At 47.5% G+C, this 25,440-nt stretch overlaps 1 protein-coding gene across 1 annotated transcript in view; it reads left to right on the forward strand.

The window, feature by feature from the left end:
- The window catches only part of OTOG (otogelin), a 1,187,449-nt gene that overhangs the window by 803,963 nt on the left and 358,046 nt on the right, over positions 1-25,440 (forward strand). Inside the window, exon 38 of the mRNA XM_086954148.1 lies at positions 15,221-15,404. Within this exon, the coding sequence (XP_086810274.1) occupies positions 15,221-15,404 (184 nt within the window). The remainder of the gene's footprint in view (positions 1-15,220; positions 15,405-25,440) is intronic.

Raw genomic sequence — 25,440 nt, forward strand, 5'->3', positions numbered from 1 at the left:
TCACATCTCTTTGGACTCAAAGCCATTCCCACACCGGGGCCCACTGTTGTCGCAGTATCAGATCCACATGAGCATGTAGCTTTATTCTCCATGCTGCCGGGAGGAATACCTTCCCCACATCTGTCCTGAAATTGGCTCCAAAGTATTCCAAATCCTGTAAGGAAACAGAGACTGACTTGTTTCTGCTGACCAGAAACCTAAAATCCTCTAGTTCTCTGCAAACATCCATTGTCTGTTACATTGAAATGGCATAATAATGGGACTGAATCAGAAGATCGTCAAAGTAAGGATACATTTGTATCCCCCTGTTGTGAAAGAAAGCCATTACTGGAGCCAGAACCTTTGCAAACACTCTTGGAACTGTTTTTATCCCAAAAGGAAGGACACAAAACTGACAATGATCTTGGCCTACACAGAATCCGAGAAACTGTTGACTTGCAGAAGCATTGGGGACATGCAAAAAAGCATACTGAAAATTCGTTTTGGTCAGATAATCCCCCTGAGAAATTAGTAGAATGATTTGCTGAAGGGAACTTATTTGTAAATGTACAGTTGGAATAAATCTGTTCAGGTATTTCAAGTCTATGATCAACGTGCATTCTCCTGCAGCAGGAAAATTCGAGAGTTCCACCCCAGCCCCTATTAACCCTTTGGGACCTGAATCATTGTCCTCTTTCTGGATAATGTTAAAACACTGTCCAGCAGGGCTTCTCTCTGTGCTGTTCTCTGGTAGAGGAGTGGACAGTAAAATGTGGGAGTCCACCTTTTCTTCTTTTCTTCTTACAATTTGTGTTGCCTTGTGAAGTGTAGGCATCTGCCAGTCTGCGGACACTGCCATTGAGAGCAGCATTTCCTGTATTTTTTCGATTTGTGGGAGACAATTGCTGATGGCAGCACACATGCTTAAAATTTGTAAAAAAAAGGAGAGTCATGCCAGAAACTCTTCCCAGAGTCCCGTGGCCGGTGATATTAAAAGTCGGCACACCAGATGCGTACTCTTGAATCCAATGCATGCATCCTAATTTATTACAAGATTTACCCTGCCTCCTTTATCTCACTCTTGCATTTTCCTATTTTCCTTGATTCCCCTGTATTTATTTTACCCTCTCCTGCTCTTGTTAATGTCTGATGAGGAAAGAAAAGTACTGGTCCCTAAAAATGAGTGCTTATGGCCCCACTTGCAACAATCAGCTCAAATCAAGCACTGAACAAGACCCATTGTACCTGTCTTCTTGCCAGATTGAGAAACAAATATATCTGAGAAACGTGTGTCCTCCCCTGCTCTTGTTGGAGTCAGAAAGATGGAAAACAAGCAATGTCTTATTAAAGTACATTAAAAAGAACACTGTACTGCCAGATGGCTTCCATGTTGTGTCTAAAAGCAAATGATCCACATACACAGCTTTCCCTTAAAAGACATGCTCTACAGAATGGGGTAGTTGGCCAGGACCATAGAGGTACACCGTTAGGAAGTAAGTTGTTCTCCAGAAAGGAATAGGTAATGGCAAAAAACAGTCTTGATCGGCCTATCTAGAAAGTTAACATGCTCTCCACTCACTGACTATTCAAGTATTTGCATGAAAAAATACATTAATTGGATATAAAGTAGCACAGTGTCTCCTACAAAAACGCGTTCATGCCTTCTTCCTTACTCTGTCTGAGAGGGACATAATCAACAGGGCCTAATTGCCATGTCAAGGTTTAAATGATGGAACACTACTTAGGTTGAGGAATGTAGGACCATGCATAACCGTATTCTACTCATTTGCCCTAGATGCTTTTCACATAGCAACGCACTATGTTGTCAGGAGGTACTTAAAACAACTAGTTAAAGCGGAATATGAACGAAGAACAGAGAGGCAACAATATACAATGCAGTACATATATTAAGTCATTTTCAGGAGAATGTTCATCTATGTTCACACAAAAGAGAGAGTAATGATCCTTCAAGTGATTCTTCAATTTTTATTTCAATCTTCAAACATAATCTTGACAGAGATGACAGCCAACGCGTTTCGCCCAAAGCGGTTTTTCGCGCGGTTTTCTTTACCTGTCCTACCTTCACAAAGGCTCTCAATCGGGTGTTGGATGGCTGTCTCGAACCTTGCGACTTAACTCATTTTATCCAGTGACACCTATTATAGTGTCCACCCGGAAACCCATGTATTACCTGTTCAGACCTGACCACTATATGAATTGGAGAAAAATCGATTTGTAAAGAAAAAGTCTCTCCCGCATCAGTGCCGTGTTCATGTATAATGCTTACTGGCATCCATCACTGAATAGAAAACGGGTGGATCATTTTACTCATAGACAGCTTCTAATTAAATACCAAAGAATTAGGTTTGTCCTCATGGTGACATCATATTGAAGTTTCTTTGATACTCATAAAATCATTTTGCCCTGAGGAAGCCCGATTTGGGCGAAACGCGTTGGCTGTCATCTCTGTCAAGATTATGTTTGAAGATTGAAATAAAAATTGAAGATTCACTTGAAGGATCATTACTCTCTCTTTTGTGTGAACATAGATGAACATTCTCCTGAAAATTACTTAATATATGTACTGCATTGTATATTGTTGCCTCTCTGTTCTTCGTTTGTATCTGTTTAACTAAGGTTCTTTAGCAGTGGACCTAAGAGGGGGGCAACTGTGGCAAATAAGGGTTTGCTTTGACTCTTGTGTATATACTAGGGTACTGCAATTGTTGATTCCTACTGCTAAGTGTTGCGTGTTTGAACGTAAAGTGGAATATGCCCTGATATGCAGAATGTATTTGTCAGTAGGGAAACCAGGTTTAGGTAACATGGCTAGCAGCCAACCAGCTTACTGGATTATGAAAATATGAGACGAGCACCAAGCAATAAAGCCTTTAAACATAAAAAAAAGGATTTGCCATTTTCTCACAAAATAGCGAGGTGACTGTAAAGTGAACCTCACATCGCTTCAGCCACCTAAGCCACAGATGCAGAGCAATCACACAGAGATTCTCAAATACCACGGGATGTCAGGTGGAATTTGTAACTGCCCAACCAAATAACAATACGTTTAAGAAATAAAGGAGTTGACGGTTTGAACCAAGTTTTTTAAGCACCATACTTTGGTAAGCGGTTAGAAAGTCACCCTTTTTGACCTGTTCACCCCAATTGTTTTGTGCTGAATGGAACTGGTGGTAGCTGACTCTGTAGTTAGACCCAGGGCCAGTGCTGTGTTAAGCACAAGCACATACATAGAGGTACACTTATAATTGGCTTGACCTACCTTATATGTCCCTAGTAGATTATAGGGCCAGGGGATAACATCTACCTATAAGTCCCCAATATATAATAGGGCATGGCAGTTTAGAGGCCAGAAGTATTTGTGACACTTGCATATGTGCACTGCTGAGAGCCTGAGGTCATTTTAAAAGCAGCTCTGTGTTGCAGCAATACTTTTAAATGTAAAATTCACTGCAAACTCAACTGTGGTGGTATGAGCATTTTAAAAGTGATAATTTACCTTATTTTTAAATTGTAAGTCCCCCCAGGATCTCCTCTAGGTGTTCCAGGAGTTGTTGAGGGTCATGTGACAATAAGCAGGATCCCTATAAAAGTTGTTTTTATAAACCCTGGTGAGTGAAAGCTGCCCATTTTATTTTTCCCCAGTGTAGGACATTCACCTCAAAGTCGACTTTGGTGCTGTGGACACTGTGAAGTAATAACCAACATAGTTTTTGCATATTAGGAACCCCCAGGTCTCCCCTAGGTGTTCCAGAGGTGGGCTGTCCTGTAATTATGAGCAGGGACCTTATAAAATAGGTTTTATAAACCCTGGTAATGAAGAAATTGCACATTTCATTTCTCCATTGGCAATAGTTGGCCTCATAGGCCAAATTAGGCTAACATGGCAATGTGGTATGGATGCATATCTATTGCTAGGAGATTGTGACAAAATATTATTCAAGACTGAACAGAATAGTATTCATAAATCCAGCAACTTGGCGTTGTTGAATTTGTACAGAAAAAAAATATAAGACTTTCTTTTCTGTCAGCCAAAATCCAGCCTCTAGCACGCTTCCTTGATTGATCAGCACTGAGGGGATTAGCCAAGCTGCCTTCATTAGGTGATAAGTGTCCTGCCAGGCAGAGGCTACCTGATGGAGAGATGACTGTGGAGCACAGATGTGAGTGGGGGAGTTTATGGACATAAGCCATACTCTGAGTTTAGTTTAGTTAGCTCTTGCTGCTCTGCTGAATCTCCAAGCATGATGGATTTTGAGAGAAGTGCTTTCTGCGAGAAGACTATGCCACACTCCAGAGGAAGTTGTCATGTTTTGAGGTGTTGCCTTACTCATTAGACGGGGTGTTCCCCGCTTGTTGCCAGAGAACACTGGATACATATGTGAGTGGTGCAGAGCCTCTCAGTTCTGCTTCCTAAAACTACAAGAAGGAAGCCTGTCCTACTGGAATCTAGTTCTCCACCCAAGGGCCTGCCTGGTGAAGACTGTGCCTGCTACACTATCTGGGGTTACAGCCCTGAGGACTTTACCTTGCTTCAAAAAGGAGTAAGGAGTTGGCTACCTGTAGCTACAGATTAACAGAGCTTAACTGATCCTTCCCCAGCCAGCGTCCCCCTCCTGGTGTGTCTCCAGTGGAGTTTTAAGGGGTTGACCAACTGCATTGTGGGAATTGAAGTCCAGGTCTGCCAAGCACTATCTAGGAGATTCCAGACCCTTTGGTTTGTGTTTTGGGCACTTGGAACCCACCAGGTGACTTTCTGGTCGGACCTCCAGACATTAGGCAAAATTTGGGAAACTTTTTGGCTAAAGCTCCTTATGGGGACCTACTTGACCGTAAGCACCATGCTGGCCTTCTTCAACGGCGACCTGGCCTGGATTCCAGGTTCATTCGGCTGAAGAACTCCGGAGGTCCGACTTCCAGGGTTTGAATGGGAGCTCGTGGAAATTCAAGCCTGCAAACCCTCACCGAATCCGGACTGGTGGGAAACATTTAAGGGCCCTGGCAAGAAACGCTCCATAAAAGTTTGTAAGTGAGGCGGTAAAATTTTTACCAAGACCTCCTGCCTGGAGTATACAAGCAGGGCTCCATCGTGATTGACCTCAAACTTTGACTTTGTCCCGGTAAAGCACAACCAGATGTCCAGAAGTGGGGCTTTTGGTTTCTAAGCACTAGAAAGTGTTTGTTTGTTAAAAATTCATATTGCTGGTTCCCTACATTGTATTTTGATGGTTTTGGTCTCATTTTAAAGATACAAATAGAGCCTAGTTGTGGTGGGAATTCTATTGTGTGCTGTATCTTACTGTGTTGGTGTTTTTAAATGCTTTGCATGCCTGTCTCCTAAGTTAAGCCTTATTGCTCAGTGTCAGCTACCAAGGGTTGAGCAAGGGACACATTCATAGAGACCCATGTTGGTGGCCTTGTTGCTGGTGTTAGGTGCCTATCTACCACTCCCTATAACCCAACTTCCAACATAAGCTGAATACTTAAACACTTGGAAAAATAGGATCAATGAAATTGGAGCATATTTACTTAAAATTCACTCAACATATTGCAGCAAGCCAAGTTGCTCTGCTCCTGTGCGTGAATGGGAGAGAGCTTAAAAGTGCCATATCTATTAAGATATGGTACCTTTCAGCTGTCTCCCTTTGCTGGCACAGTTGAGGGTGCCTAGCACCAGTGCAGGGAACCTTGCACCATGGTACAGGAGGTCCTGCGTTATGGGCAGGATTGTTTTTGCACAGGAAGGGATACCTTCCTGCACAAAAACAATCCTTTTTTAAATTTATTTTTATTGATAATCAGGTTTCAAAAAATCCATTAGAGTAAAAACATTTCTTATAGATTACATCTTAGTTCATCACTATCACAGTACAGAAATGTTACAAGCAATACAAATACAAAAACCTTATCATTCTTCGAGGGAAACCTGTATGGGGGAGTAGAAAAAGAAATCTGCTTTGCTACATCTATTACTCCAGTTCCCCTTAAATTTCTTCAGTGCACTCACCTGTAGATCAAAGAGTTCCTTCAAGACAATCCTTAGAGGCGTATCCCTCTTTCTATTTGTTCTGCAAAAAGTACGACACATGCAAAGATGAAATAAGGAGGATAAATAAGGAGGTTTCTTCTTGTTAAGCCTCGCTTGGGAAGTGATAGCATTCAATCAATCAATCAAGGGTTTGTTAAGCGCAACTACTCACCCAAAAGGGTATCAAGGCACTTGGGGGGGGTCATGCATCTCCTGGAAGTTCATGATGATTCGTCGACGAGCTATGTTTTGAGGTCCCTCAGGAACTTGGAGAGTGTTTGTGTCTGTCAGAGGTAGAGAGGGAGGGTGGTCCATGCCTTGGTCGTAAGGAAGGAAAAGGAGAGACTTCCTGTTCTGGCCTATTTGATGCGCTGCACCGTAGCAAGGAAGAGCTGGGGTGAGCGTAGGGATCTTTGGGGTGCGTGGAACGAGATGTGGTTCATGTAGGCAGGTCCGGTGTTGTGGAGGGCTTTATGGAAAAGGGTGAGAAGCTTGAAGGCGATTCTCTTCTCAACAGGGAGCTAGTGTAGTGTTTGCAGGTGTTGGGGGATGTGGTAGTGGCACTGTAGGTTGAGGACTAGTCTGGCGGAGGCGTTCTGGAGTTTTCGGGTGAGGTGCTTGATGATCCCAGCGCAGAGTTTGTTGCCGTAGTCCAGTATGCTGCTGATGAGGACACGGGTGATGGTTTTCCTGTGTTTGCAGGGAATCCAGTTGAAGGTCTTTCATAGGAGACAGAGGGTGTGGAAACAGGAGGAAGTGACAGCATTGATTTGGCGGTCCATTTTGAGTTCGGAGTCCAGGATGATTCCGAGTTTACGTGCATGGTTAGTGGGGTAGGGTGGGTTCTCTAGGGCGGGAGACACCAGGTGTCCTCCTAGACATCGGAGTGTGGGCCCATAATGAGTACTTTGGTTTTGTCTGTGTTCAGTTGTAGGCTGTTGTTCCTCATACACCTGGCGACTGCTTCCATTCCTTCTTGAAAGTTGTATTTGGAGATGTTGGGTTTGTTGAATAGGGAGAGGATGAGTTTGGTGTGGTCTGCATACAATACAATGTTGAGTCTGTGGTATCTGACAATGGGTGTGAGCGGGGCCATGTAGACTTTGAACAGTGTGGGGCCTGATGGAGGATCATTGGGAGACTACGCAGGTGGTCAGTGTAGGATCTGAGAGGAAGGGTGGAAGTCTGACCCACTGCATTCTGCAGGAGAGGAATGAGCACATCCAGTCGAGGGCCTTGTTCCGTATCCCTGTGTCATGGAGTCTGTGGACTAAGGTGCGGTGTAAGCCTGTATTGAAGGCTGCAGAGGTCCAGGAGGATGAGGACCACAGTCTCTCTGATTAGGAAGGAGCAAATGTCGTCTGTTGCGGCAAGAAAGGCGGTTTCCGTGCTGTGATTTTTCTTGAAGCCTCTTGAGAGGAGTCGAGGATGTTGTTTTCTTCTAAGAAGGAGGCGAGCTGACTGTTGTGGGTTTCTTCAATAACATTTGCCGGGTACGGGAGTAATGAGATCGGTCTGAAGTTTGTGAGGTCGGAGCGGTCCGCCAAGGGTTTTTTCAGGAGTGGGTTGATCTCGGCGTGTTTCCAGTCATCGGGGAAGGCGGCGGTCTCGAAGGAGCAGTTGATGATTTGTCAAGCTCAGGGCATGATGTCTGCGGCTCTGTGGTAGATGTGGTGGGGGCAGGGGTCCGTGGAGGCCCCAGAGTGGGTTGACTTCATAGTCTTCAGGGTGTCTTCAATGGTGAGGGTGGTCCAGCTGTCAAATGTCAGCTGCATGGTGTAGGGAACAGTGGGTGTAGGTTCTGCGTGCAGGTTGTTGTCATCGAAGTTGTCATAGATGGTCTTGATTTTGTGATGGAATAAGCCTCTGAGTCTGTTGCAGAGGTCCAGGGACGGTGGGATGTTGGTTGTCTCACTGTTGGGTTGGCAAACTCTTTGATGATGGCAAAGAGTTCCTTGCTGTTGTGTGTGTGGGTGGAGAATCTGTCCCGGAGTGCTTTCTTCCTTGAGTATCTGATGAGCTTGTGGTGGGCGGTGGTGGCTGTTTTGAAGTTTTTGAGGTCTGCTGTGGTTTTGGAGTTCCTCCATAACTTTTTGAGGCATCTGCATTTTGATACATTCCCAGGTTCACCAGCTTAAGTAACTCTGGGAATATGCCAAAATTCATGGTAGTATGCATGAGAGCGTACATGCTCCACCCATAGAACACCTTCCCAAAACAAACTAATGCAAGGCAGCGCTATACAAAAGGACTTTGCATGGCTTGGTAAGTACAAAAAAGAAAACCGATATTTACTTTGGGGCTGTACCACAAAAGTGATGCAACCTCAACGCAAAATGATAGCAATCCACCCCTAAATGTTCTAACGGACCCTATATAAAATAATAGGGCACAAAATCCAAAACAGATCATCTGAAGCAACATCAGAAACATTCACCAGAGGCATGCATTGTATTGACTTTTTGAGGGGGAAGCAGTCAGCCTCCGGGAAATTTCACACAGGTCAAAATATCTAGGGAACAACCACGTTAACTTCATTCTTTTAAAACTGCTCTTCTATTGAGGGCATTATGCAATAGTTCTAGCAAGCTTTTCAAAACAGCAAAAGTGTTCAGGCAGAATTGTCTGTAGCCTACAGTCCTCTTGGGCGTGAGCCGGGAGAGACCACTCGTAAGACTAGAAACTTATACATTTTAACTTTGGATTTTTTAAACTTTTTAACAATTTGCCAATTGCACTTACTTGAACCATGGAAAATGGCTTCGGTTCGGCCTTTGTTAAAGAAAGCCAATATGGACCCGACAGAACCTAAAAGCTATAGGCCAATATCTAGGATTCCCTTCCACGCTAAAGTGTTGGAAAAGCTGATTAATAGGCAGATCATGTCTTTTATTGCAGAAGGAGAACCACTAGATCATTCTCAGTATGGTTTTAGAGAAGGCCATGGAACCAAGACCGCCTTGGTGATGGCAGCAGAAGAATTAAGAAAAACTCTGGATGAAGGAAAGAAGGTCGCCTTAATTTTGTTAGATCTATCGGCGGCCTTCAACACGGTCAACCACAAAATCTTGATTAGTAGACTTGAGGAGCTGGGGTTTAAAGACAGTGCCACCAAATTACTGACATCATTTTTGACAAATAGAACATTTTTGCTAGAAATGGATGGTAGGGTTTCCAAACCATTCAAGGTGCCATGTGGGGTGCCTCAGGGCTCATCCTTGAGCCCCACCCTTTTTAACATTTATGTGGCCCCGCTGGCAGCAATCATTAGACAATGCGGTTTCTCTGTCATATCATATGCCGATGATACACAGGTGGTGATTTTAGTATCCAATAATATTGAGGAAACGGCTGATCGTTTTAATATCTGCATGCTACCGATCAACACATGGATGCAGAAGAATTGCCTCAAATTGAACGGCGATAAGACAGAGGTCTTGCTACTAGGCCCCAACACCTCCTTCTGGCTCCGAAAGTGGTGGCCGGCTGATTTGGGCAATTGCCCTGTACCAGTCTCAAAGGTTAGAAACCTGGGGGTAATATTTGACCAAAGACTGATATTTGAAGGTCAAATTCACAAACTTACCTCCACCTTCTGGGGCATCCTAAAAATTATTAGGAAGATCCGTCCCTTTATCCCTATGGATACTTTAAAAACGGTGGTCACTGCATTGGCTATATCGCATTTGGACTACGGAAATTCTTTACATATAGGACTTCAGGCACAGCTCCTACTCAGACTCCAATGGATGCAGAATGCAGCGGCAAGATTAATCTTAGATATCCCTAAACATGAACTAATCAATTGAGGGATCTCCACTGGCTGCCGGTGGGGAAGAGAATTATTTTCAAGGCTCAGTGTCTTGCATTTAAGGCATTACAGGGGAAAGGGCCTCTTTATCTGAGAACACATCTCAGGAAATACTCCCCTACCAGAAACCTAAGATCAGCACAGGCACACTTATTGGTAGTCCCAAGGTGCAAGCAGTTAGGCTGGGGGGAGGAGTTTTATCATCAGCATGGCTAAGGTATGGAACTCCCTTCCTTTAGCGATTAAAAATAGTAACTCCCTGATTTTGTTCAGAAGTCGGCTGAAAACCTGGCTGTTCAAAAACTAATTAGTTCATATAAAATAAAATGAGTTGGTATTCTAGATCCTAGGCTGTTTTAGCTCCAAGACACCCTTGGGCATGCGCTGCGCTTTATAAAATGTAAAATCAAATCAAATCAAGTTCCATAGGGATCATCTATCTTAGGAAAAAGTTTTTGGGTTTAACCCACAAAAACACACGCATTCCTCTTTGACATTCCTGGAAACCCACAGCTCAATGTGTAATTCTTCCAGGACAGCAGGACTTCTATGTGCTTACAGGACTTGTCAGATACAAACTCAGGGATTTTCAAGAGTGCGTTTTCATATGCAGACTTTCTTGGTTTATTGCTCTCTATGGGCTGCACCTCTATCTTGGCCCAGAACTCTTGCATATCCCCCGGAAAGAGTTCTTTAAAGCAAGCCTCTTCCTGGTGAAGAGTGGAACATATGTGCAGCGAATACGGCTAGGAAACTCGTTCCAAATTCATAACAGTGTTCTAGGCACTGGGATTCACAGAGATTATTAACTTTGTGAATAGGTAAGGCAGATCCATCTTCTCCAAATCCAAAATAAGTATGCCCCTTCCACAAGGTCAAGTCTTTCTCCATATCCACCAGTAGAATTACTTTGATTAATACATTTGTAGAGAGAAAATCAACTGCGTAAATTCAAAAAAGCATATTGGTTGCTATATTTTGGTTTGAAATAAACCCTTTCATATTCATGTTATATACGGTGTGAACCTGGAGCACAGGTCTATGACTATAATGTTAGCCAGTATTGCTGCTTAACAGTGTAATTGGGCTACAGAAGGCTAATTCAGCTCAAGGTTTTCCTAGCAAAATAACCAGAATTCCTGATATTAATGAAAAAAGTTGATCGTTACAAATAGATCATTTAATAACTTCCTTCAATGACCTGTTAGTTGTACTGAAAAAATCTTTGAAAAACTGGAAACATTGCATGCTTTCCCATTTGGGAGATTTGGTACACCTCAACAATTTCCTGTCCTGAAATGGATTAAGAAATTGAAGCGATCACCTATTTGGCAAAACTTAGAATTGGAATGCACAAATAAATGTGGAATTGTTAGAATAGGAGTGGAAGCTCGGGCCCTTAGTAACCTCCTGTGAGGGAGCGTGTCAATGTTGAAAGTTGAAAATCATCTGAAAGTTTTGTGGACTCCCCAGGTGGCTGAGATGAATTGTACAGGAAGATCTTCACCTGAGAAGCCACCCTTCATCAAAAAAAATACTTGTCTGGTGCTAATGAGATGATGTGCAAGAGCCGTATAACTGTCAGGTTATGTTATCATGAATGCAATGTAGCAATTAGGATTGTAATCAGAGTGGAACACACAGTGATTTCAAGAACTTCACACCATCTTTTATTATTGATTTCGGACTGCAAGAAAGTGGTTGTGGACTTGTTTAGCTGTGCATACAGCTCTGTTGCCACTGCTGGGGACAGTCTGTAAAACAATGGATCTTTAGAGTGCCTCTGATAGCTTTTCCATTAGAACAAATTTGGTTTATGAATGGTCCAGGGAGAAATCTTGGTTATAAGTGCAAGTTTTGGAAACTCTATAAGGAATCACATTGTCTGATGACCAAAAAGTGTACTGTTGGTAATTTTGGTGGAAACCTCATAGAAAGAGGATTGTGTAAAGTGTAGAATTGCATGATTCTATTACGAGATTTTTTAATGTCACTGAAAAAAATGTGTTCATCTCTGAAAGAGGTATTTCATAGTTAATTATCACAGGGAGTTACCACTTTGAAGCCCTGCTGGCATTCATCCAAGAATATTACAGTAGTAAGACATGTCCCCGCCAACCCAGACTTATCCTTCAGATAAATGCAAAAGTAGAAACACCAATCAAGGCTTAAAAAGTACTGTGTTTCACTGGAACACGCAAGTGACCACTTGTGTCAATTACTAATGGCTTATGACTACATGTACCATCAATCAATAAATCAATCATTGCATTTCTAAAGCGTGCTACATACCCGTGAGGTTATCAAGGCGCTGGGGGGGGGAGGGGGCGGGGCGGGGCGATACTGATCGAAGAGCCAGGTTTTGAGAAGGCTTCTGAAGGCCAGCAGGTCCTGGGTCTGTCGTATGCTGGTAGGGAGGGCATTCCAGGTCTTGGCGGCGAGGTAGGAGAAGTATCTGCCTCTGGCGGTGGTTTTTCAGATACGAGGAACTGTGGCAAGGGCGAGGTTTGCTGAGCGGAGGCTTGTAAATGTAAATGTAAATGTATTGGCATTTATATAGTGCACTACTTACCCGTAGGGTCCCAAGGCGCTTCGACCGCTGCGAAACCCTTCCTGGCTTCCCTGAGAGATGGTCCCTTAATGGGTATCTCCAGGGTGAGACCAGGCATCCCCGGCGGTCTGGTGGGGCCGTTAGTGAAGATGAGGCAAGCTAATGCCCAGAGTTGCCGAGTGTGATCGCTGATCAGAGTGGGCACCGAGGCGAGAGAATTATCGAGTCCGCTGACCCTGGTCCAGAAACCTGCCGCGCCGGGAATCGAACCCTGGTCCCAGGCCGTCCTCTGCTCTCGGGTCTGCCGCCTCTAACCAGTGAGCCACACTACTTCACAGGTGGGGATGTGGAAGCTGAGACAGTTGTTGAGGTATGTGGGTCCGGTGTTGTGCAGTGCTTTGTGTGCGTGGATGAGGAGTTTGAAGGTGATCCTCTTGATGACAGGGAGCCGGGGTAGGCCTCTCAGGTGGGGTGTTATGTGGCTGCATCGTGGTACGTTGAGGATTAGACGTGCCGAGGCGTTCTGGATTTGTTGTAGTCGTCTCAGGAGCTTTGTTGTTGTTCCTGAGTAGAGGGCGTTCCCATAGTCGAGTCTGCTGGTGACGAAGGTCTGGGTGAAGGTTTTTCTCGTGTCGGGAGGGATCCACTTGAAGATCCTACGGAGCATTTGGAGGGTGTTGAAGAAGGATGCAGAGACGGCGTTGACTTGCCTGGTCATGGAGAGGGTGGAGTCGAGGATGACCCCCAGGTTGCGTGCCTGGTCTGTGGGTTCCAGGGCTGTGCCAAGCGATGTGGGCCACCAAGAGTCGTCCCAGGCTGATGGGATGGGTCCGAGAATGAGGACCTGCGTCTTGTCTGAATTCAGCTTCAGTCTGCTGTCCTTCATCCAGTCGGCTACGGTCTTCATTCCTCTGTGGAGGTTGACTTTGGCGGTGTGGGGGTCTTCAGTGAGGGATATGATCAGCCATTGGGATGGTCGGACACAGTTTTGACAGGCAGCGTGCAACCCCACGCTTTTGACTGATTGCAGCAGTCTCTTGCTCATCAGGGAAGCTGTTGATTTGGTTTTTGGAGCCTGGCGTTAGCACCCAGGAGCTGTGCTGGAACTCGACTATGACTAATACAACAGGAAGACATGCCCCCACCAGGACATGTCAGAGGTTACGAAGTGATCTGCTGCACATGAGCATGCAAGCAACCACTTTAAGGTGAGTAAACACTGCTTCTGACTACATGTACCAGCATGCACTGTAGAGGACTAGGACAGTCTTGCAGACAATATACTATACCACCCCTTTTGTTAATCATTGAGAGTAAACTGCCCAAGGGAGGTGCACTTTCTGAAGATGTCTTAGTTTAGCAATCATGACAAGTATAACTTCAAGGCAGTGGTCTTCAGAGTGGTAGGGGCAGTGGAAAGGAGAGATAGATCAAGCATTGTGCAGATGCCACAGACTGCTAAAGAAAGGCGCAAGTTTACTAATGTCGTCTTTGCTTTACTAACATGGTGTAAGACCCACTTAAGTCTTAAAGTGGTCAGTGAATCGTGGAAGGTTCTTGGAGTATGGTTGTGCCCTTTTCTAGGTTTGTGCACAATGAAGCCACATGTTAATCCACCCCACCTTGGTAGACTACGGAGATGCATTTTTACATATTACCTTGCAGGATATTGAGAGAAAAATTAAGACCCCACTGACAGGATTCAGCCACATTGATTAATGTGTTGAGTTGTAGGTTGTCCCATTCAGATACAACATGTCTTGAAAGTTTCAGTCACACTGATTTGCTTAAGGCGGGCTCCATACTTAAATGTGATGCAATATTGTCTCAGGCATTTCCAGTGGTTTACAAAGATTAATTTAAATATTTTTCTGACTTTTCTGTGTATGTTTTTCCCTTTTCCATGCAGCTTTTTCTGGGTTTTGAGGTACACAAAGGCAAATCAGGTGTGAGGACATTCCCTGAGGATTTCTACCTGGTTCTGGGAGTTCTGGTGGTGTTCCGCAAACAAATGAAGTATTCCCTGCTTGGGATGGCACCTAATCGCATTGCATAGCATGTACCAGGCTATCATAAATCCAACGAAAATGCAAATTGTAGATTGCCCAGAGTAGGATGTACATTTTTCACTCTCCTCAAGGCTATTTAAGAATGGGCAAGTTTGGTTCTGTGGTCCATCCTGGACCTCGCTCCAGTGTGAAGCTGTTACGTATTGTAACTACGGAATAAAGGCCTTGGCCACATATATGTCAATTGACCAACACTCCAGGAGTAACAGAAGAGACATCTTAAACTGTTTGTTCCCTTGTGATAAGATAGTGTTGAACCCTTTTCTGGCCACTTGCCCCCCAACAGCTTTTTAAATGAGGGGTTTCATGGAAAGGCATGAAGTGGAACCTGTAGAATGTACAAAAAATCTTAAACACCTGCTTACTTTCTTTTTCTGCTGCAGTCTTCATAATTCCTGAGATCAGGGTCAGGACCAGAATGTCTTTCCTTGGTCAGAGAAAGACACTACAGAGGTGTTTGCACTGCTTGGACTTTCATGAGCGTCATTTAGGCGCAACTGCACACCTGAAGCTCACCTTGGAGAACCACACACTCCCAGGTTCAACTGGCTGCTCAGCAGAGCAGGAAACTAGATGAATGTAACTGACTATTGCGAATTGTATTTCTACCTCTCAGAGTTAAAGACTATGTCAGGCCATCACATATTTAATTTGTATTTGGTGCAAGGCCTGGCTAGGGCATTGTTTTGTGTGGTAGCTGGTGAGGTCGTGTTTTGTGGCCAAGTGTAACCAATATAATGTGTGTCCTTTCACATTTTTTTCAGATCACTGTCAATTCAAGGTTTGCTTGGCCTACAGTGCGACAATATGGCTACAAAATTGTTGATACTGGGAACATGTATGTAATAGACACGCCCACAAACATCAAAATACAATGGTTTCATAGCACTGGGATAATGGTTATTGAATCCAATCTCACCAGCAAGCCCACAGGCATTGGCCTATGCGGTAAGTAAAGGAAAGAGTTAATATGAAACTGTACATCAATTGCCATGAACCAATGTGGTTGGACAGAATATCAGAATATTGTGGGACAAAAATATGTGTCAAGAATATTGAGGGCAAAAATATTGTGCAGCTACGTTTCTATAGTTTCTATAGGTAAGCAAAGTTTTACTATATATATAACTCCACATACATGTACCTTCAAGGTACGTAGATATGGAGCTAAGAATAGTAATCTATACTTACCGGATTGCCCTTAACTTCTCGATATTTTGGTCCTCGATATTTTGACACCATATTCTGTTCACACAATATTTTTGTTTCCAATATTCTTTCAGTGATCCCAGTGTACTTCAAAAGATCGTAGATGATTTCACAGAATTCCTTAAGCATTGGATGCATAATAATAAGCAGTGAAGGACTCCATTGAGGGACCTGTGTTTCGAATGACTCCTTCTGTTGAAGATACTACCTTGGTGAACAAGGATACACCAGTTCTCTCTAAGGTCACTGTGGACCAATTGCATACAAACACATAGGCAGCACATGACTTGCTAAATGCTTATTTTTTGGAATCTGTATCATATTTTGTTCAACATTTATCTTTACTCTTGCACTCCGCATTTTCTAGGCCTCAGCCGCAAAAGATTAATACATTACAGAAAATCTATGCATCTTAGATTTATGCTTCCTGTTGAAAACGAGGCAGTATCGGTGAGGTCTGCACAAATAAAATATCACATCTGTCCTTCACTGGGAACCAAACACCCTAGGGTAGCGCCTGACACTCATAGGGTAGTGTTGCAGAGCAGTCCAAGGCTTACTCAAGGGAGGTGGTGTGGGCTAGTAATTGCCATTACAGGTGCGCAGAAATAACACTCGATAATTGATTGTCCAGTCTGTACTTTGCTTTATAAAAGTACTACTACTCAATACTATGCACCAATGAACAAATATACATAAGCTGTTGGAATTACTTTGTGACATTGCACAACATCACGCAGGCAGGTCGCTCCCCACGCCACCACACGGCTGCCACCTGCCTCGTACCTGCTCCCTGCCGCCTGCCTGTTTTCCCGCCGTTTCCTGCCGCTGCGTCCCTGCGGCCCGCCCCCCTGCTTCCCATTGGCCCCCCGCTCCCGCCTCTCAGCTGCTCCTCCCTTCCTCTCCCCCTCTTAAGGAGGCCGCACAGTGGCATAGGAGCGACTTCTGACCCTTCTCTCAGACAGGTCACTCCCCACGCCACCACACGGCCACCAGCTGCCTCGTACCAGCTCCCTGCCGCCAGCCTGTTTTCCCGCCGTTTCCCGATCCTTCCCGCCGCTGCGTCCCTGTGGCCCCGCCCCCTGCTCCCCATTGGCCACCCCACTCCCGCCACCCAACTGCTCCTCCCTCCTTATCCCCCTCTTGTGGAGTCTACGCAGCGGGCGGGCCGAAAGCCCTTCTGCGCCCGTCCACGCCTGGACCGCGCCCAGCGCCAGAACCCCTGGACTCCGCGAACGCCACAACACCAGACTCCGCTACGTTGCCAGCACCCTCTACGCACTCCACGCCAGCCGAAACCACACCTGCTTCCAAGCCGCCCCGAAACTGACTCACGGACCTTTCTCCTGCCACACCTGAAGCTTCACCTGCGACAGAGCCACCAAACCTCCAAGGACTGAACCCAACCACCTCTGCTGCATACTCCTCAACACCCGCTCCGCACGCAAACACGCCGTCGAACTCTGGGATCTGCTCGACACCTCCGCCCCAGACGTGGCCTTCCTGACTGAGACCTTGTGGAACGACTCCTCAGCACCCAACATCGTCATAGCCATCCCGGACGCCTACAAGATCACCCGCAGGGATCGCTCCAACGGAATCGGAGGAGGAATAGCCATCGTCCACAAGTCCACCCTCAAGGTCGCCACCCACACAGACAACACCCTCAACACCGCCGAACACCTGCACTTCCGGATCCACACCGACCCCAACACCACCCTCGGAGAACACTCATCTACAGACCCTCTGGACCCCGAGCTCAATTCAGCGACTCCATCGCCGACCTCGCCAGCACCCACGGACTCGCCTCCACATACTACATTCTCCATGGGGACCTCAATTTCCACCTCAAGAACAACAACAACGCCAACTCCGCCTCCCTGATCGACAACCTTGCCACCCTCTGCCTCAGACAACTCATCACCGCACCCACCCACGCAGCTGGACACAAGCTGGACCCTGTCTTCTCCACAGGCACCCACATCACCTTCGACCACACCACCGAACTACTCTGGACCGACCACCGCTGCATCCATTTCACCTTCAATAAACTACCCACGCACCACCGCACCCAACAGCTACCTCGCCACTCCTGGAGCAAAGTCACCGAAGACCAGCTGATCAACACCCTCGCCCAAAACCCACCCACTGACCCCACCAACCCAGACACCGCAGCTCGCAACCTCAGACAGTGGATTGACGCCTGCCCCAACACCCTTGCCCTACTCAAGAAACCCTCCAACAACCACGCCAGCAAGAGAGCCACCTGGTTTACCAACGAGCTGAAGACCTCCAAACGCTCATGCAGGAAACTGGAGTGTTGGACCTGGCCCTTTTTGGCAGGTTCACCCCGAAACATTTTGCTTTTTCCTAGCCGCTTCTGTGACCTGGTGTTGGTGATTTTAGGCCTCTGCGTACTTTTACACTGTGGTACAGTGTAAAGTGCGTGAGCTCTCTGTGTGTATGGTGAGAGTGACCTGCCCTCCCATAGGAATGAATGGGGAATATGTATGCCCATGGTAGTTCCTGATTTTTGGGGAGTGCAGGGTCGAGTTTGGTATGTGCGAACTCGTGAGATTGAATGCTGCGCAATGATATATGCGGCATGATTGTGTCTAGTGTGGAAGTGCCACTTCTAGAAGTTGGCATATTTGTGTAATTTGTATCTGGCGTGTGATTGGCTGAAGCTGGCTGGTGAGCCTGGCTCCAAGAGTCTGGGTGGGTCTGCCCCGGTGGTAAATGGAGTGATTAGCATGCTAATATGAGGGGAGGGGTGTGCCTGGGCCTGAATAGGACTGGGCTTTCCCCACACAATGCTGGCTGCACCCCCTGTGGTGTGTCTGATGTCCCCAGCCTGGCCAGTGAAAGGAGTTCCCTATAACCAGTTGTAGCTGGTTCTCACATTGCCTGCACCCTTCTAGACAAAGGATTTTATGGTATAAAAAGGGGCTGTGTCCCCTTACAAAATGTTCTTGTTTCTGACTTGAATCCTGCCAGGGGCGTGCTGCTGCTTGGGCCCAGGGGAAGGCTTGCCTCTCTGGGCCCTGCCCAGCCCCTGGATACCTGATGGACTGCTGAGGTCCTAGACTCTGGAGACCTTTTCCTGGGATCCCCCTGCTGGATGCTGGGACACCTTTTTGGTATGAGAGTCTTTGCCTTGGGGGCTTGATGGACTCTGCCCCCTTATCGCCTGGGAAGCGCTTTATTTTGTCCTTCAGTGCTGAGAGCGCTTTACATCACTTATAGCGCTGGGAGCGCTTTATTTTTCCCCTAAGCGCTTGGTAGCGCTTTTTCCTCACAAGCGGCTGCCCACGCCGCCTATTTTTGCTTTTCTGTTTGGTATCGAGGGTGCCCACCCCTCGTTTTACACCTCGAAGAGTCACCGCCATCAGCCCGGGCCGCGATCAGCCTCGGAGCAGCCGCGCTGTGTTTGGCTCGCTCTGGGGGGGGGGGCTCGACGAAGAAGCAGCTCAGTCATTGGCTGACTCTGGGAGGCTCGCGCTGGCATTGGCCCAGCCGGGAGCAGTGCCACGTCAGGAGGGGCTCGTCCAGAGAGCCCCGCTGGGATTGGCTCAGCGCTCACCCCTTGCTAAAGATGATGCTGCCGCATGGTGGAAGAGCGGAGGCGTTGTGGGGCTCCCGTGTCCTGGAAGGAGCCCCGGCAGAGAAATCTCGCGATGAGGAGAAGCCGCCGCCCGAGGTCCGGTGAGTGAGGGCTGGGCCGGGTAATGCGGGGGAAGTTCTGTTCCCGCTCCACGAGGGAGCCACTGGATTATTGTGGTGCTGGTGCGAGGCAATACGTCAGAGCGGCCCCGTGTGTCAGAGGGCCGCTCCAACGTGGGGAATTGTGTCCTGGGCTTGAAGGCCCGGATGTGCTCAGCTAGGGGCATAGTTCCTGGTGGTGCATTAAGGGTGGCCCCGGTTGGCAGTGGGTTGCCCCAACGTTGTCTAGAGCCCACGAGGCTCCCTGGGGGCATTTGTGTTTAGAGCCTCGAGGCTCCCACGACCACGGGGGCATGATTGTTTCAAGAGCCTGTGTGCCTATCCCCTGGCCTTATTTTAGGCGCTAGTGTATGGGGGGCATATTTCATTTTTAAGCACTAATGCGCTCCCTGAGTGCAAATGTTGTTTCAGAGCCTGTGGGGCTCCAACAGATGGTGCAGATGTGTCCTAGGGCCAGTGAGGGCCCTGTCGCAGTTTTGTTGTTCTCCAGCTGCCCAGCAAGTAGTGGGCAGCTGCACCGTTTAGGCGCCTATAGAGAGTGAGTCCTTGGGAGGAACACAGAGATGGCACAGTGGTGCCAGGCCTGCTACAGCTGCGCAGTACTTAGTGCCAGCTGCAACGTTTAGGCCCTGTTACTGTTCCCAGCTGCCCAGCAATTAGTGGGCAGCTGCAATGTATAGGTTAGAGTCGGTGGCGCACCCCTGACTGGCGCTGCATTGGCAGCGCACCCTGACATTCTGGACACAGGGCTGTTGAGTCTCCTTGAGATGGCCAGTTGGCCAAGGGGACTGGTATGTGGGTAGGGCGCAAGGTCCTAAGGTGATTTTTGCGCAATGTGATTTTGCTGTGCTTATGATAGTAAATACAAAAGTTATTTTTTTATAACCTTGTGTGGAGTTCCTTTTGTGGTGTGCCTAGGATGTTGTTGCTGTTGTGTGCGTGCGCAAATGCTTTACACATTGCCTCCGGGATAAGCCTGTCTGCTCGTGCCAAGCTACCAAGGGGGTGAGCAGAGGTTATCTTGGCGTGTGACTCCCTTGCCCTGGCTAGAATGGTGGTTTCTGCCTAGCTTTGGCGTCAGCCTTAGCCAACCAGAAATCCCAGTTCTAACATGGAGAAGATATGGCTCCACAAACGCACTCCGGACAACCACGCAGCCCACAAGGACGCCACTCGCAGACATCACCACCTCATCAGATTAACCAAGAGATCCAACTTCAGAGACCGCCTGGATAACAAGGCACACGACAGCAAAGAGCTCTTCAGCATCGTAAAGGAACTCTCCAACCCCAGCATCACGCCAACAACATACCGCCCTCACAAGATCTGTGCAACTCACTGGCCATCTTCTTCCACCGCAAGATTGTTTACATCCATGACAGCTTTAACACCATGACCGCACCAACTACGCCAGACCCCACCTCCCCTGTGAACACCACCAGCGCCAACCACCTAACCTCCTGGTCCAACGTCAACGACGACGAGACATGCAAGGTCATGAACTCCATCAACTCAGGATCTCCTTCAGACCCGTGCCCACACCATCTATTCAACAAAGCAGACGCTGCTATCGCACCCTAACTATGGAAGGTCATCAACATCTCCTTCGAAACTGCGACATTCCCGGAAAACTGGAAACACGCCAAAATCAACGCCCTCCTCAAGAAGCCAAAGGCAGACCCCAAGGACCTCAAGAACTTCCGGCCCATCTCCCTGCTCCCGTTCCCGGCGAAGGTCATCGAGAAAATCGTCAACATGCAACTGGCCCACCACCTGGAAGACAACAACATCTTGGACCCGTCCCAGTCCGGATTCAGACAAAACCACAGCACCGAGACAGTCCTCATCGCCGCCACAGACGACATCAGGCGCCAACTAGACAATGGCGAAACATCAGCCCTCATCCTCCTAGACCTGTCAGCTGCCGTCGACACGGTCTGCCATGGCACTCTAAAGACACGCCTCCTAGAAGCCGGAATCCAAGAGAAGGCCCTTGACTGGACCACATCCTTCCTCTCCGGCAGAACCCAATGCGTCCCCCTCCCACCCTTCCGATTCGAGGCCACCGACATTATCTGCGGTGTCCCCCAGTGCTCATCCCTCAGCCCAACGCTGTTCAACGTCTACATGGCCCCCTTCGCACAAGTGGCCCGCCAACACGACCTCAACATCATCTCCTACGATGACGACACCCAGCTCATCCTCTCCCTCCCCAAGGACATGCACACCGCCAAAACCAACCTCCACGAGGGAATGAAGGGCGTCGCCGACTGGATGAGGAACAGCCGTCTGAAGCTGAACTCGGACAAGTCGGACTTACTCATCTTCGGGCCCACCCCCTCAGCCTGGGACGACTCCTGGTGCCCGACCACACTGAGAACAGCACCGACACCCACCGACCATGCACGCAACCTAGGATTCATCCTCAACTCCTCCCTCTCCATGTCTAAACAGGTCAACGCCTTCTCCTCCTCCTGCTACAACACCCTCCACATGCTCCGCAAGATCTACAAGTAGATCCCGACCGAAACAAGAAGAACGGTGACACAGACCCTCATCAGCAGCAGACTGGACTACGGCAATGCACTCTACACAGGAATCCCAGCCAAACACCTTCGACCACCACAACACATCCAAAACACCTCCGCCCGACTGATCGTCAACATCCCCTGCCGTAGCCACATAACCCCCCACCTGAGAGACCTACACTGGCTCCCCGTTGACAAGAGGATCACCTTCAAGCTCCTCACCTACACACACAAAGCACTCAACAACGCCAGACCAGCCTACCTGAACAGCAGACTCAGCTTCTACACCCCCACCCGCCAGCTCCTCTCCGCCAGCCTCGCCCTCGCCGCTGTCCCTCGCATCCAACGAAAAACCTCCAGCGGCAGATCCTTCTCCTACCTCGCCGCCAAGTCCTGGAACACCCTCCCTACCCACTTACGGCAGACCCAAGACCTACTCGCCTTCAGAAAACTCCTCAAGACCTGGCTCTTTGAGCAGTAGCGGCACCCCCTCCCCTCAGCACCTTGAGACCCTCACAGGGAAGTAGCGCGCTTTACAAGTACTATGATTGATTGATTAATTGATTGAACATCTCCACCCCTCCAGCAGTGGTCTAGTACCATCACTCCCATGTATGCACATCATCTTGCCCCCTAATGTAGTTAACTGACCATTACCTGGAGCAAGGGTCCTTGTGGCACCCCCTGAGCAGGCCTAGGGGGTCAGGGTCCTTGTGGGACCCCCTGAGCAGGCCTAGGGGGTCAGGGTGCTTCTACCCTGGCCGCTTTGCAAGTTTCACACCTATGTTTCACTGTTTTCTTGTGCCTTGGATCTTCCGAGGCACAAGATGGCTGCCAACACTTCCTGGTTTGGAGCGTTGACAGACAGTGGCAGCCAATCAGCATGCCTTCCCGAGAAAGCTGCATGCTCACTGGCTGTCAACACTTCTAACCAGGAAGTGTTGGCATCCATCGTGTGCTAGTGTTGACAGACAGTGGCAGCCAATGAGCATGCCTTCCCGAGAAAACTGCATGCTCATTGGCTGTCAACACTTCTAACCAGGAGGGCGATTTAAAAAAAAAAATATATATATATTTTTTGGGCCTGGAGGGTCCTTGTGGGACCCCCTGAGCAGGCCTAGGGGGTCAGGGTCCTTGTGGGACCCCCTGAGCAGGTATAGGGGGTCAGGGTCCTTGTGGGGCCCCCTGAGTAGGCCTAGGGGGTCAGGGTGCTTCTACCCTGGCCGCTTTGCGAGTTTCACACCTTTGTTTCACTGCTTTCTTGTGCCTTGGTTCTACCGAGGCACAAGATGGCTGCCAACACTTCCTGGTTTGGAGTGTTGACAGTGACAGTGATGTCATTTGAGATGTCATCAGTGATGTCACTGACCATGTCATGAATGATGTAATATGTGACATCATCAGCAGTGGTTTGCGGGTGCGCGAAATATAGTTAGTCCAACTAACTATATAGAAGCAATTTCAATGGTTTTGTAGGAGTGAAATGTCCAGCTAACTATAACACCCCTAAAACTTATAGTTTATTGAGTGAATTTCAAAGGTTTTTTAAATGCTAATTCCTAACTATATGAGGCCTGAAACCTATGGTTTTTTCATTGAATTTCAAAGGTTTTTTATATGCTAATTCCTAACTATATAAGGCCTGAAACCTATGGTTTTTTCAGTAAATATATATATATATATATATATATATATATATATATATATATATATATATATATATATATATATATATACCTCTGCCGTTTTTCCTGCAAAGCGTGCAGCAACAAATGCTGAATTACTGTACCTTTAACTGGATGTAAGAGACTGAAGTCCCTCTTCACTGTTTTAAGAGTTACGTTTTTAAAAACCCTAACGAACCCACGGACATGTCAGCTGATGGCATTTGAGAAAGAGTTATTTTGAACTCGAAACGCGTTATGCCTGCAATCTTCTTGAATAAAAAGAACTTTGTCAAGTCTGATGGTGTGGTCTATGTAGCGTGCTGAATGGCGCACGTTTCCTTGGTTGTATATATATATATATATATATATATATATATATATACTGAAAAAAACAAAGGCTACAGAGACGTTATAGTTACGCTTTGAGTGATTTGGAGTAAACCAATTCAGTCGTTTTAGAGAAAATAATCAAAAAACTGATTTTTATATATAAGGATGGGGTCCCCGCAGATACATCTGTGCCACAGCAAAGTTTTGATTGGCTGGACACACCTTCACAGAAAAGTAGCAGTTGCCATTTTGTTTGTCTGGAAACGGTTCCCAGGGCTGAAACTTTCCGTGGAAAGGGAATAAAGGAGCCAGGGCACAGGTGCCCTGACCCCATGGGTGTGTTAGAGGGGTATTAGAGGGAAGCATAAAGACCAATAAATTGCCTTATAATGTGTTCAGTGCTGGGCGCTGAAGAAGGCGGACTACGCCGAAATGCATTCGCCCGCTGCCACTGCCTAAAGATGAAATAAAGCGAGCTGGCTTCTCTGAAAACCCCTTCGGCCTCTGAGTCCTTCTTTCTGTGAGAGGGACTGTTTCCACAAGTAATTGCTGCGCCTGCCAGGGACGCAGAACAGAAGGCTCTGCAACACCAAAAGGTCGAGGAAAAAATACTGGCACCAGACTGCTTGCAGCTGTTAGGCGTCGAGGGATCGACATTTCCTCAAGACCGCCAGTCACCACGGAACAATATGGGGAGATTAAGGTATTCTACCTGCTTGGAGCAAAGTCCGCATTGACAGCCCCTGCCCTGTCTGTTGTTCCATGAGGCTGGTTGTTGCAGTGTAAGGGGACCAAGGAAGTCGACCGTGGCTGTTCGTCTGGATGGAACAACACACAGCCTACCTGCACCAGCGCGGACCTACCGTTCTACCTCACTCCTCCACACCACCCGCCCAGGCTGGACGGTACAGTGCCTTCTGGGAGCTGTAGTTTACTCATTGACACTGAACTACTGTGGGTGTGACGACACCATTAGGGGGAGGAGCAGCGAGTGCTGGGAAGCATTTTTAACAGGTGGACTATTAGGTGTGTTCAGTGCTGGGCGCTGAAGAAGGCTGACTACGCCGAAAATGCATTCGCCCGCTGCCACTGCCTAAAGATGAAATAAAGCGAGCTGGCTTCTCTGAAAACCCCTTCGGCCTCTGAGTCCTTCTTTCTGTGAGAGGGACTGTTTCCACAAGTAATTGCTGCGCCTGCCAGGGACGCAGAACAGAAGGCTCTGCAACACCAAAAGGTTGAGGAAAAAATACTGGCACCAGACTGCTTGCAGCTGTTAGGCGTCGAGGGATCGACATTTCCTCAAGACCGCCAGTCACCACGGAACAATATGGGGAGATTAAGGTATTCTACCTGCTTGGAGCAAAGTCCGCATTGACAGCCCCTGCCCTGTCTGTTGTTCCATGAGGCTGGTTGTTGCAGTGTAAGGGGACCAAGGAAGTCGGCCGTGGCTGTTCGTCTGGATGGAACAACACACAGCCTACCTGCACCAGCGCGGACCTACCGTTCTGCCTCACTCTTCCACACCAC

The sequence above is a fragment of the Lissotriton vulgaris genome, chromosome 2_1 (genome assembly GCF_964263255.1).
Source record: "Lissotriton vulgaris chromosome 2_1, aLisVul1.2, whole genome shotgun sequence".
Lineage (NCBI taxonomy): Eukaryota > Metazoa > Chordata > Amphibia > Caudata > Salamandridae > Lissotriton > Lissotriton vulgaris.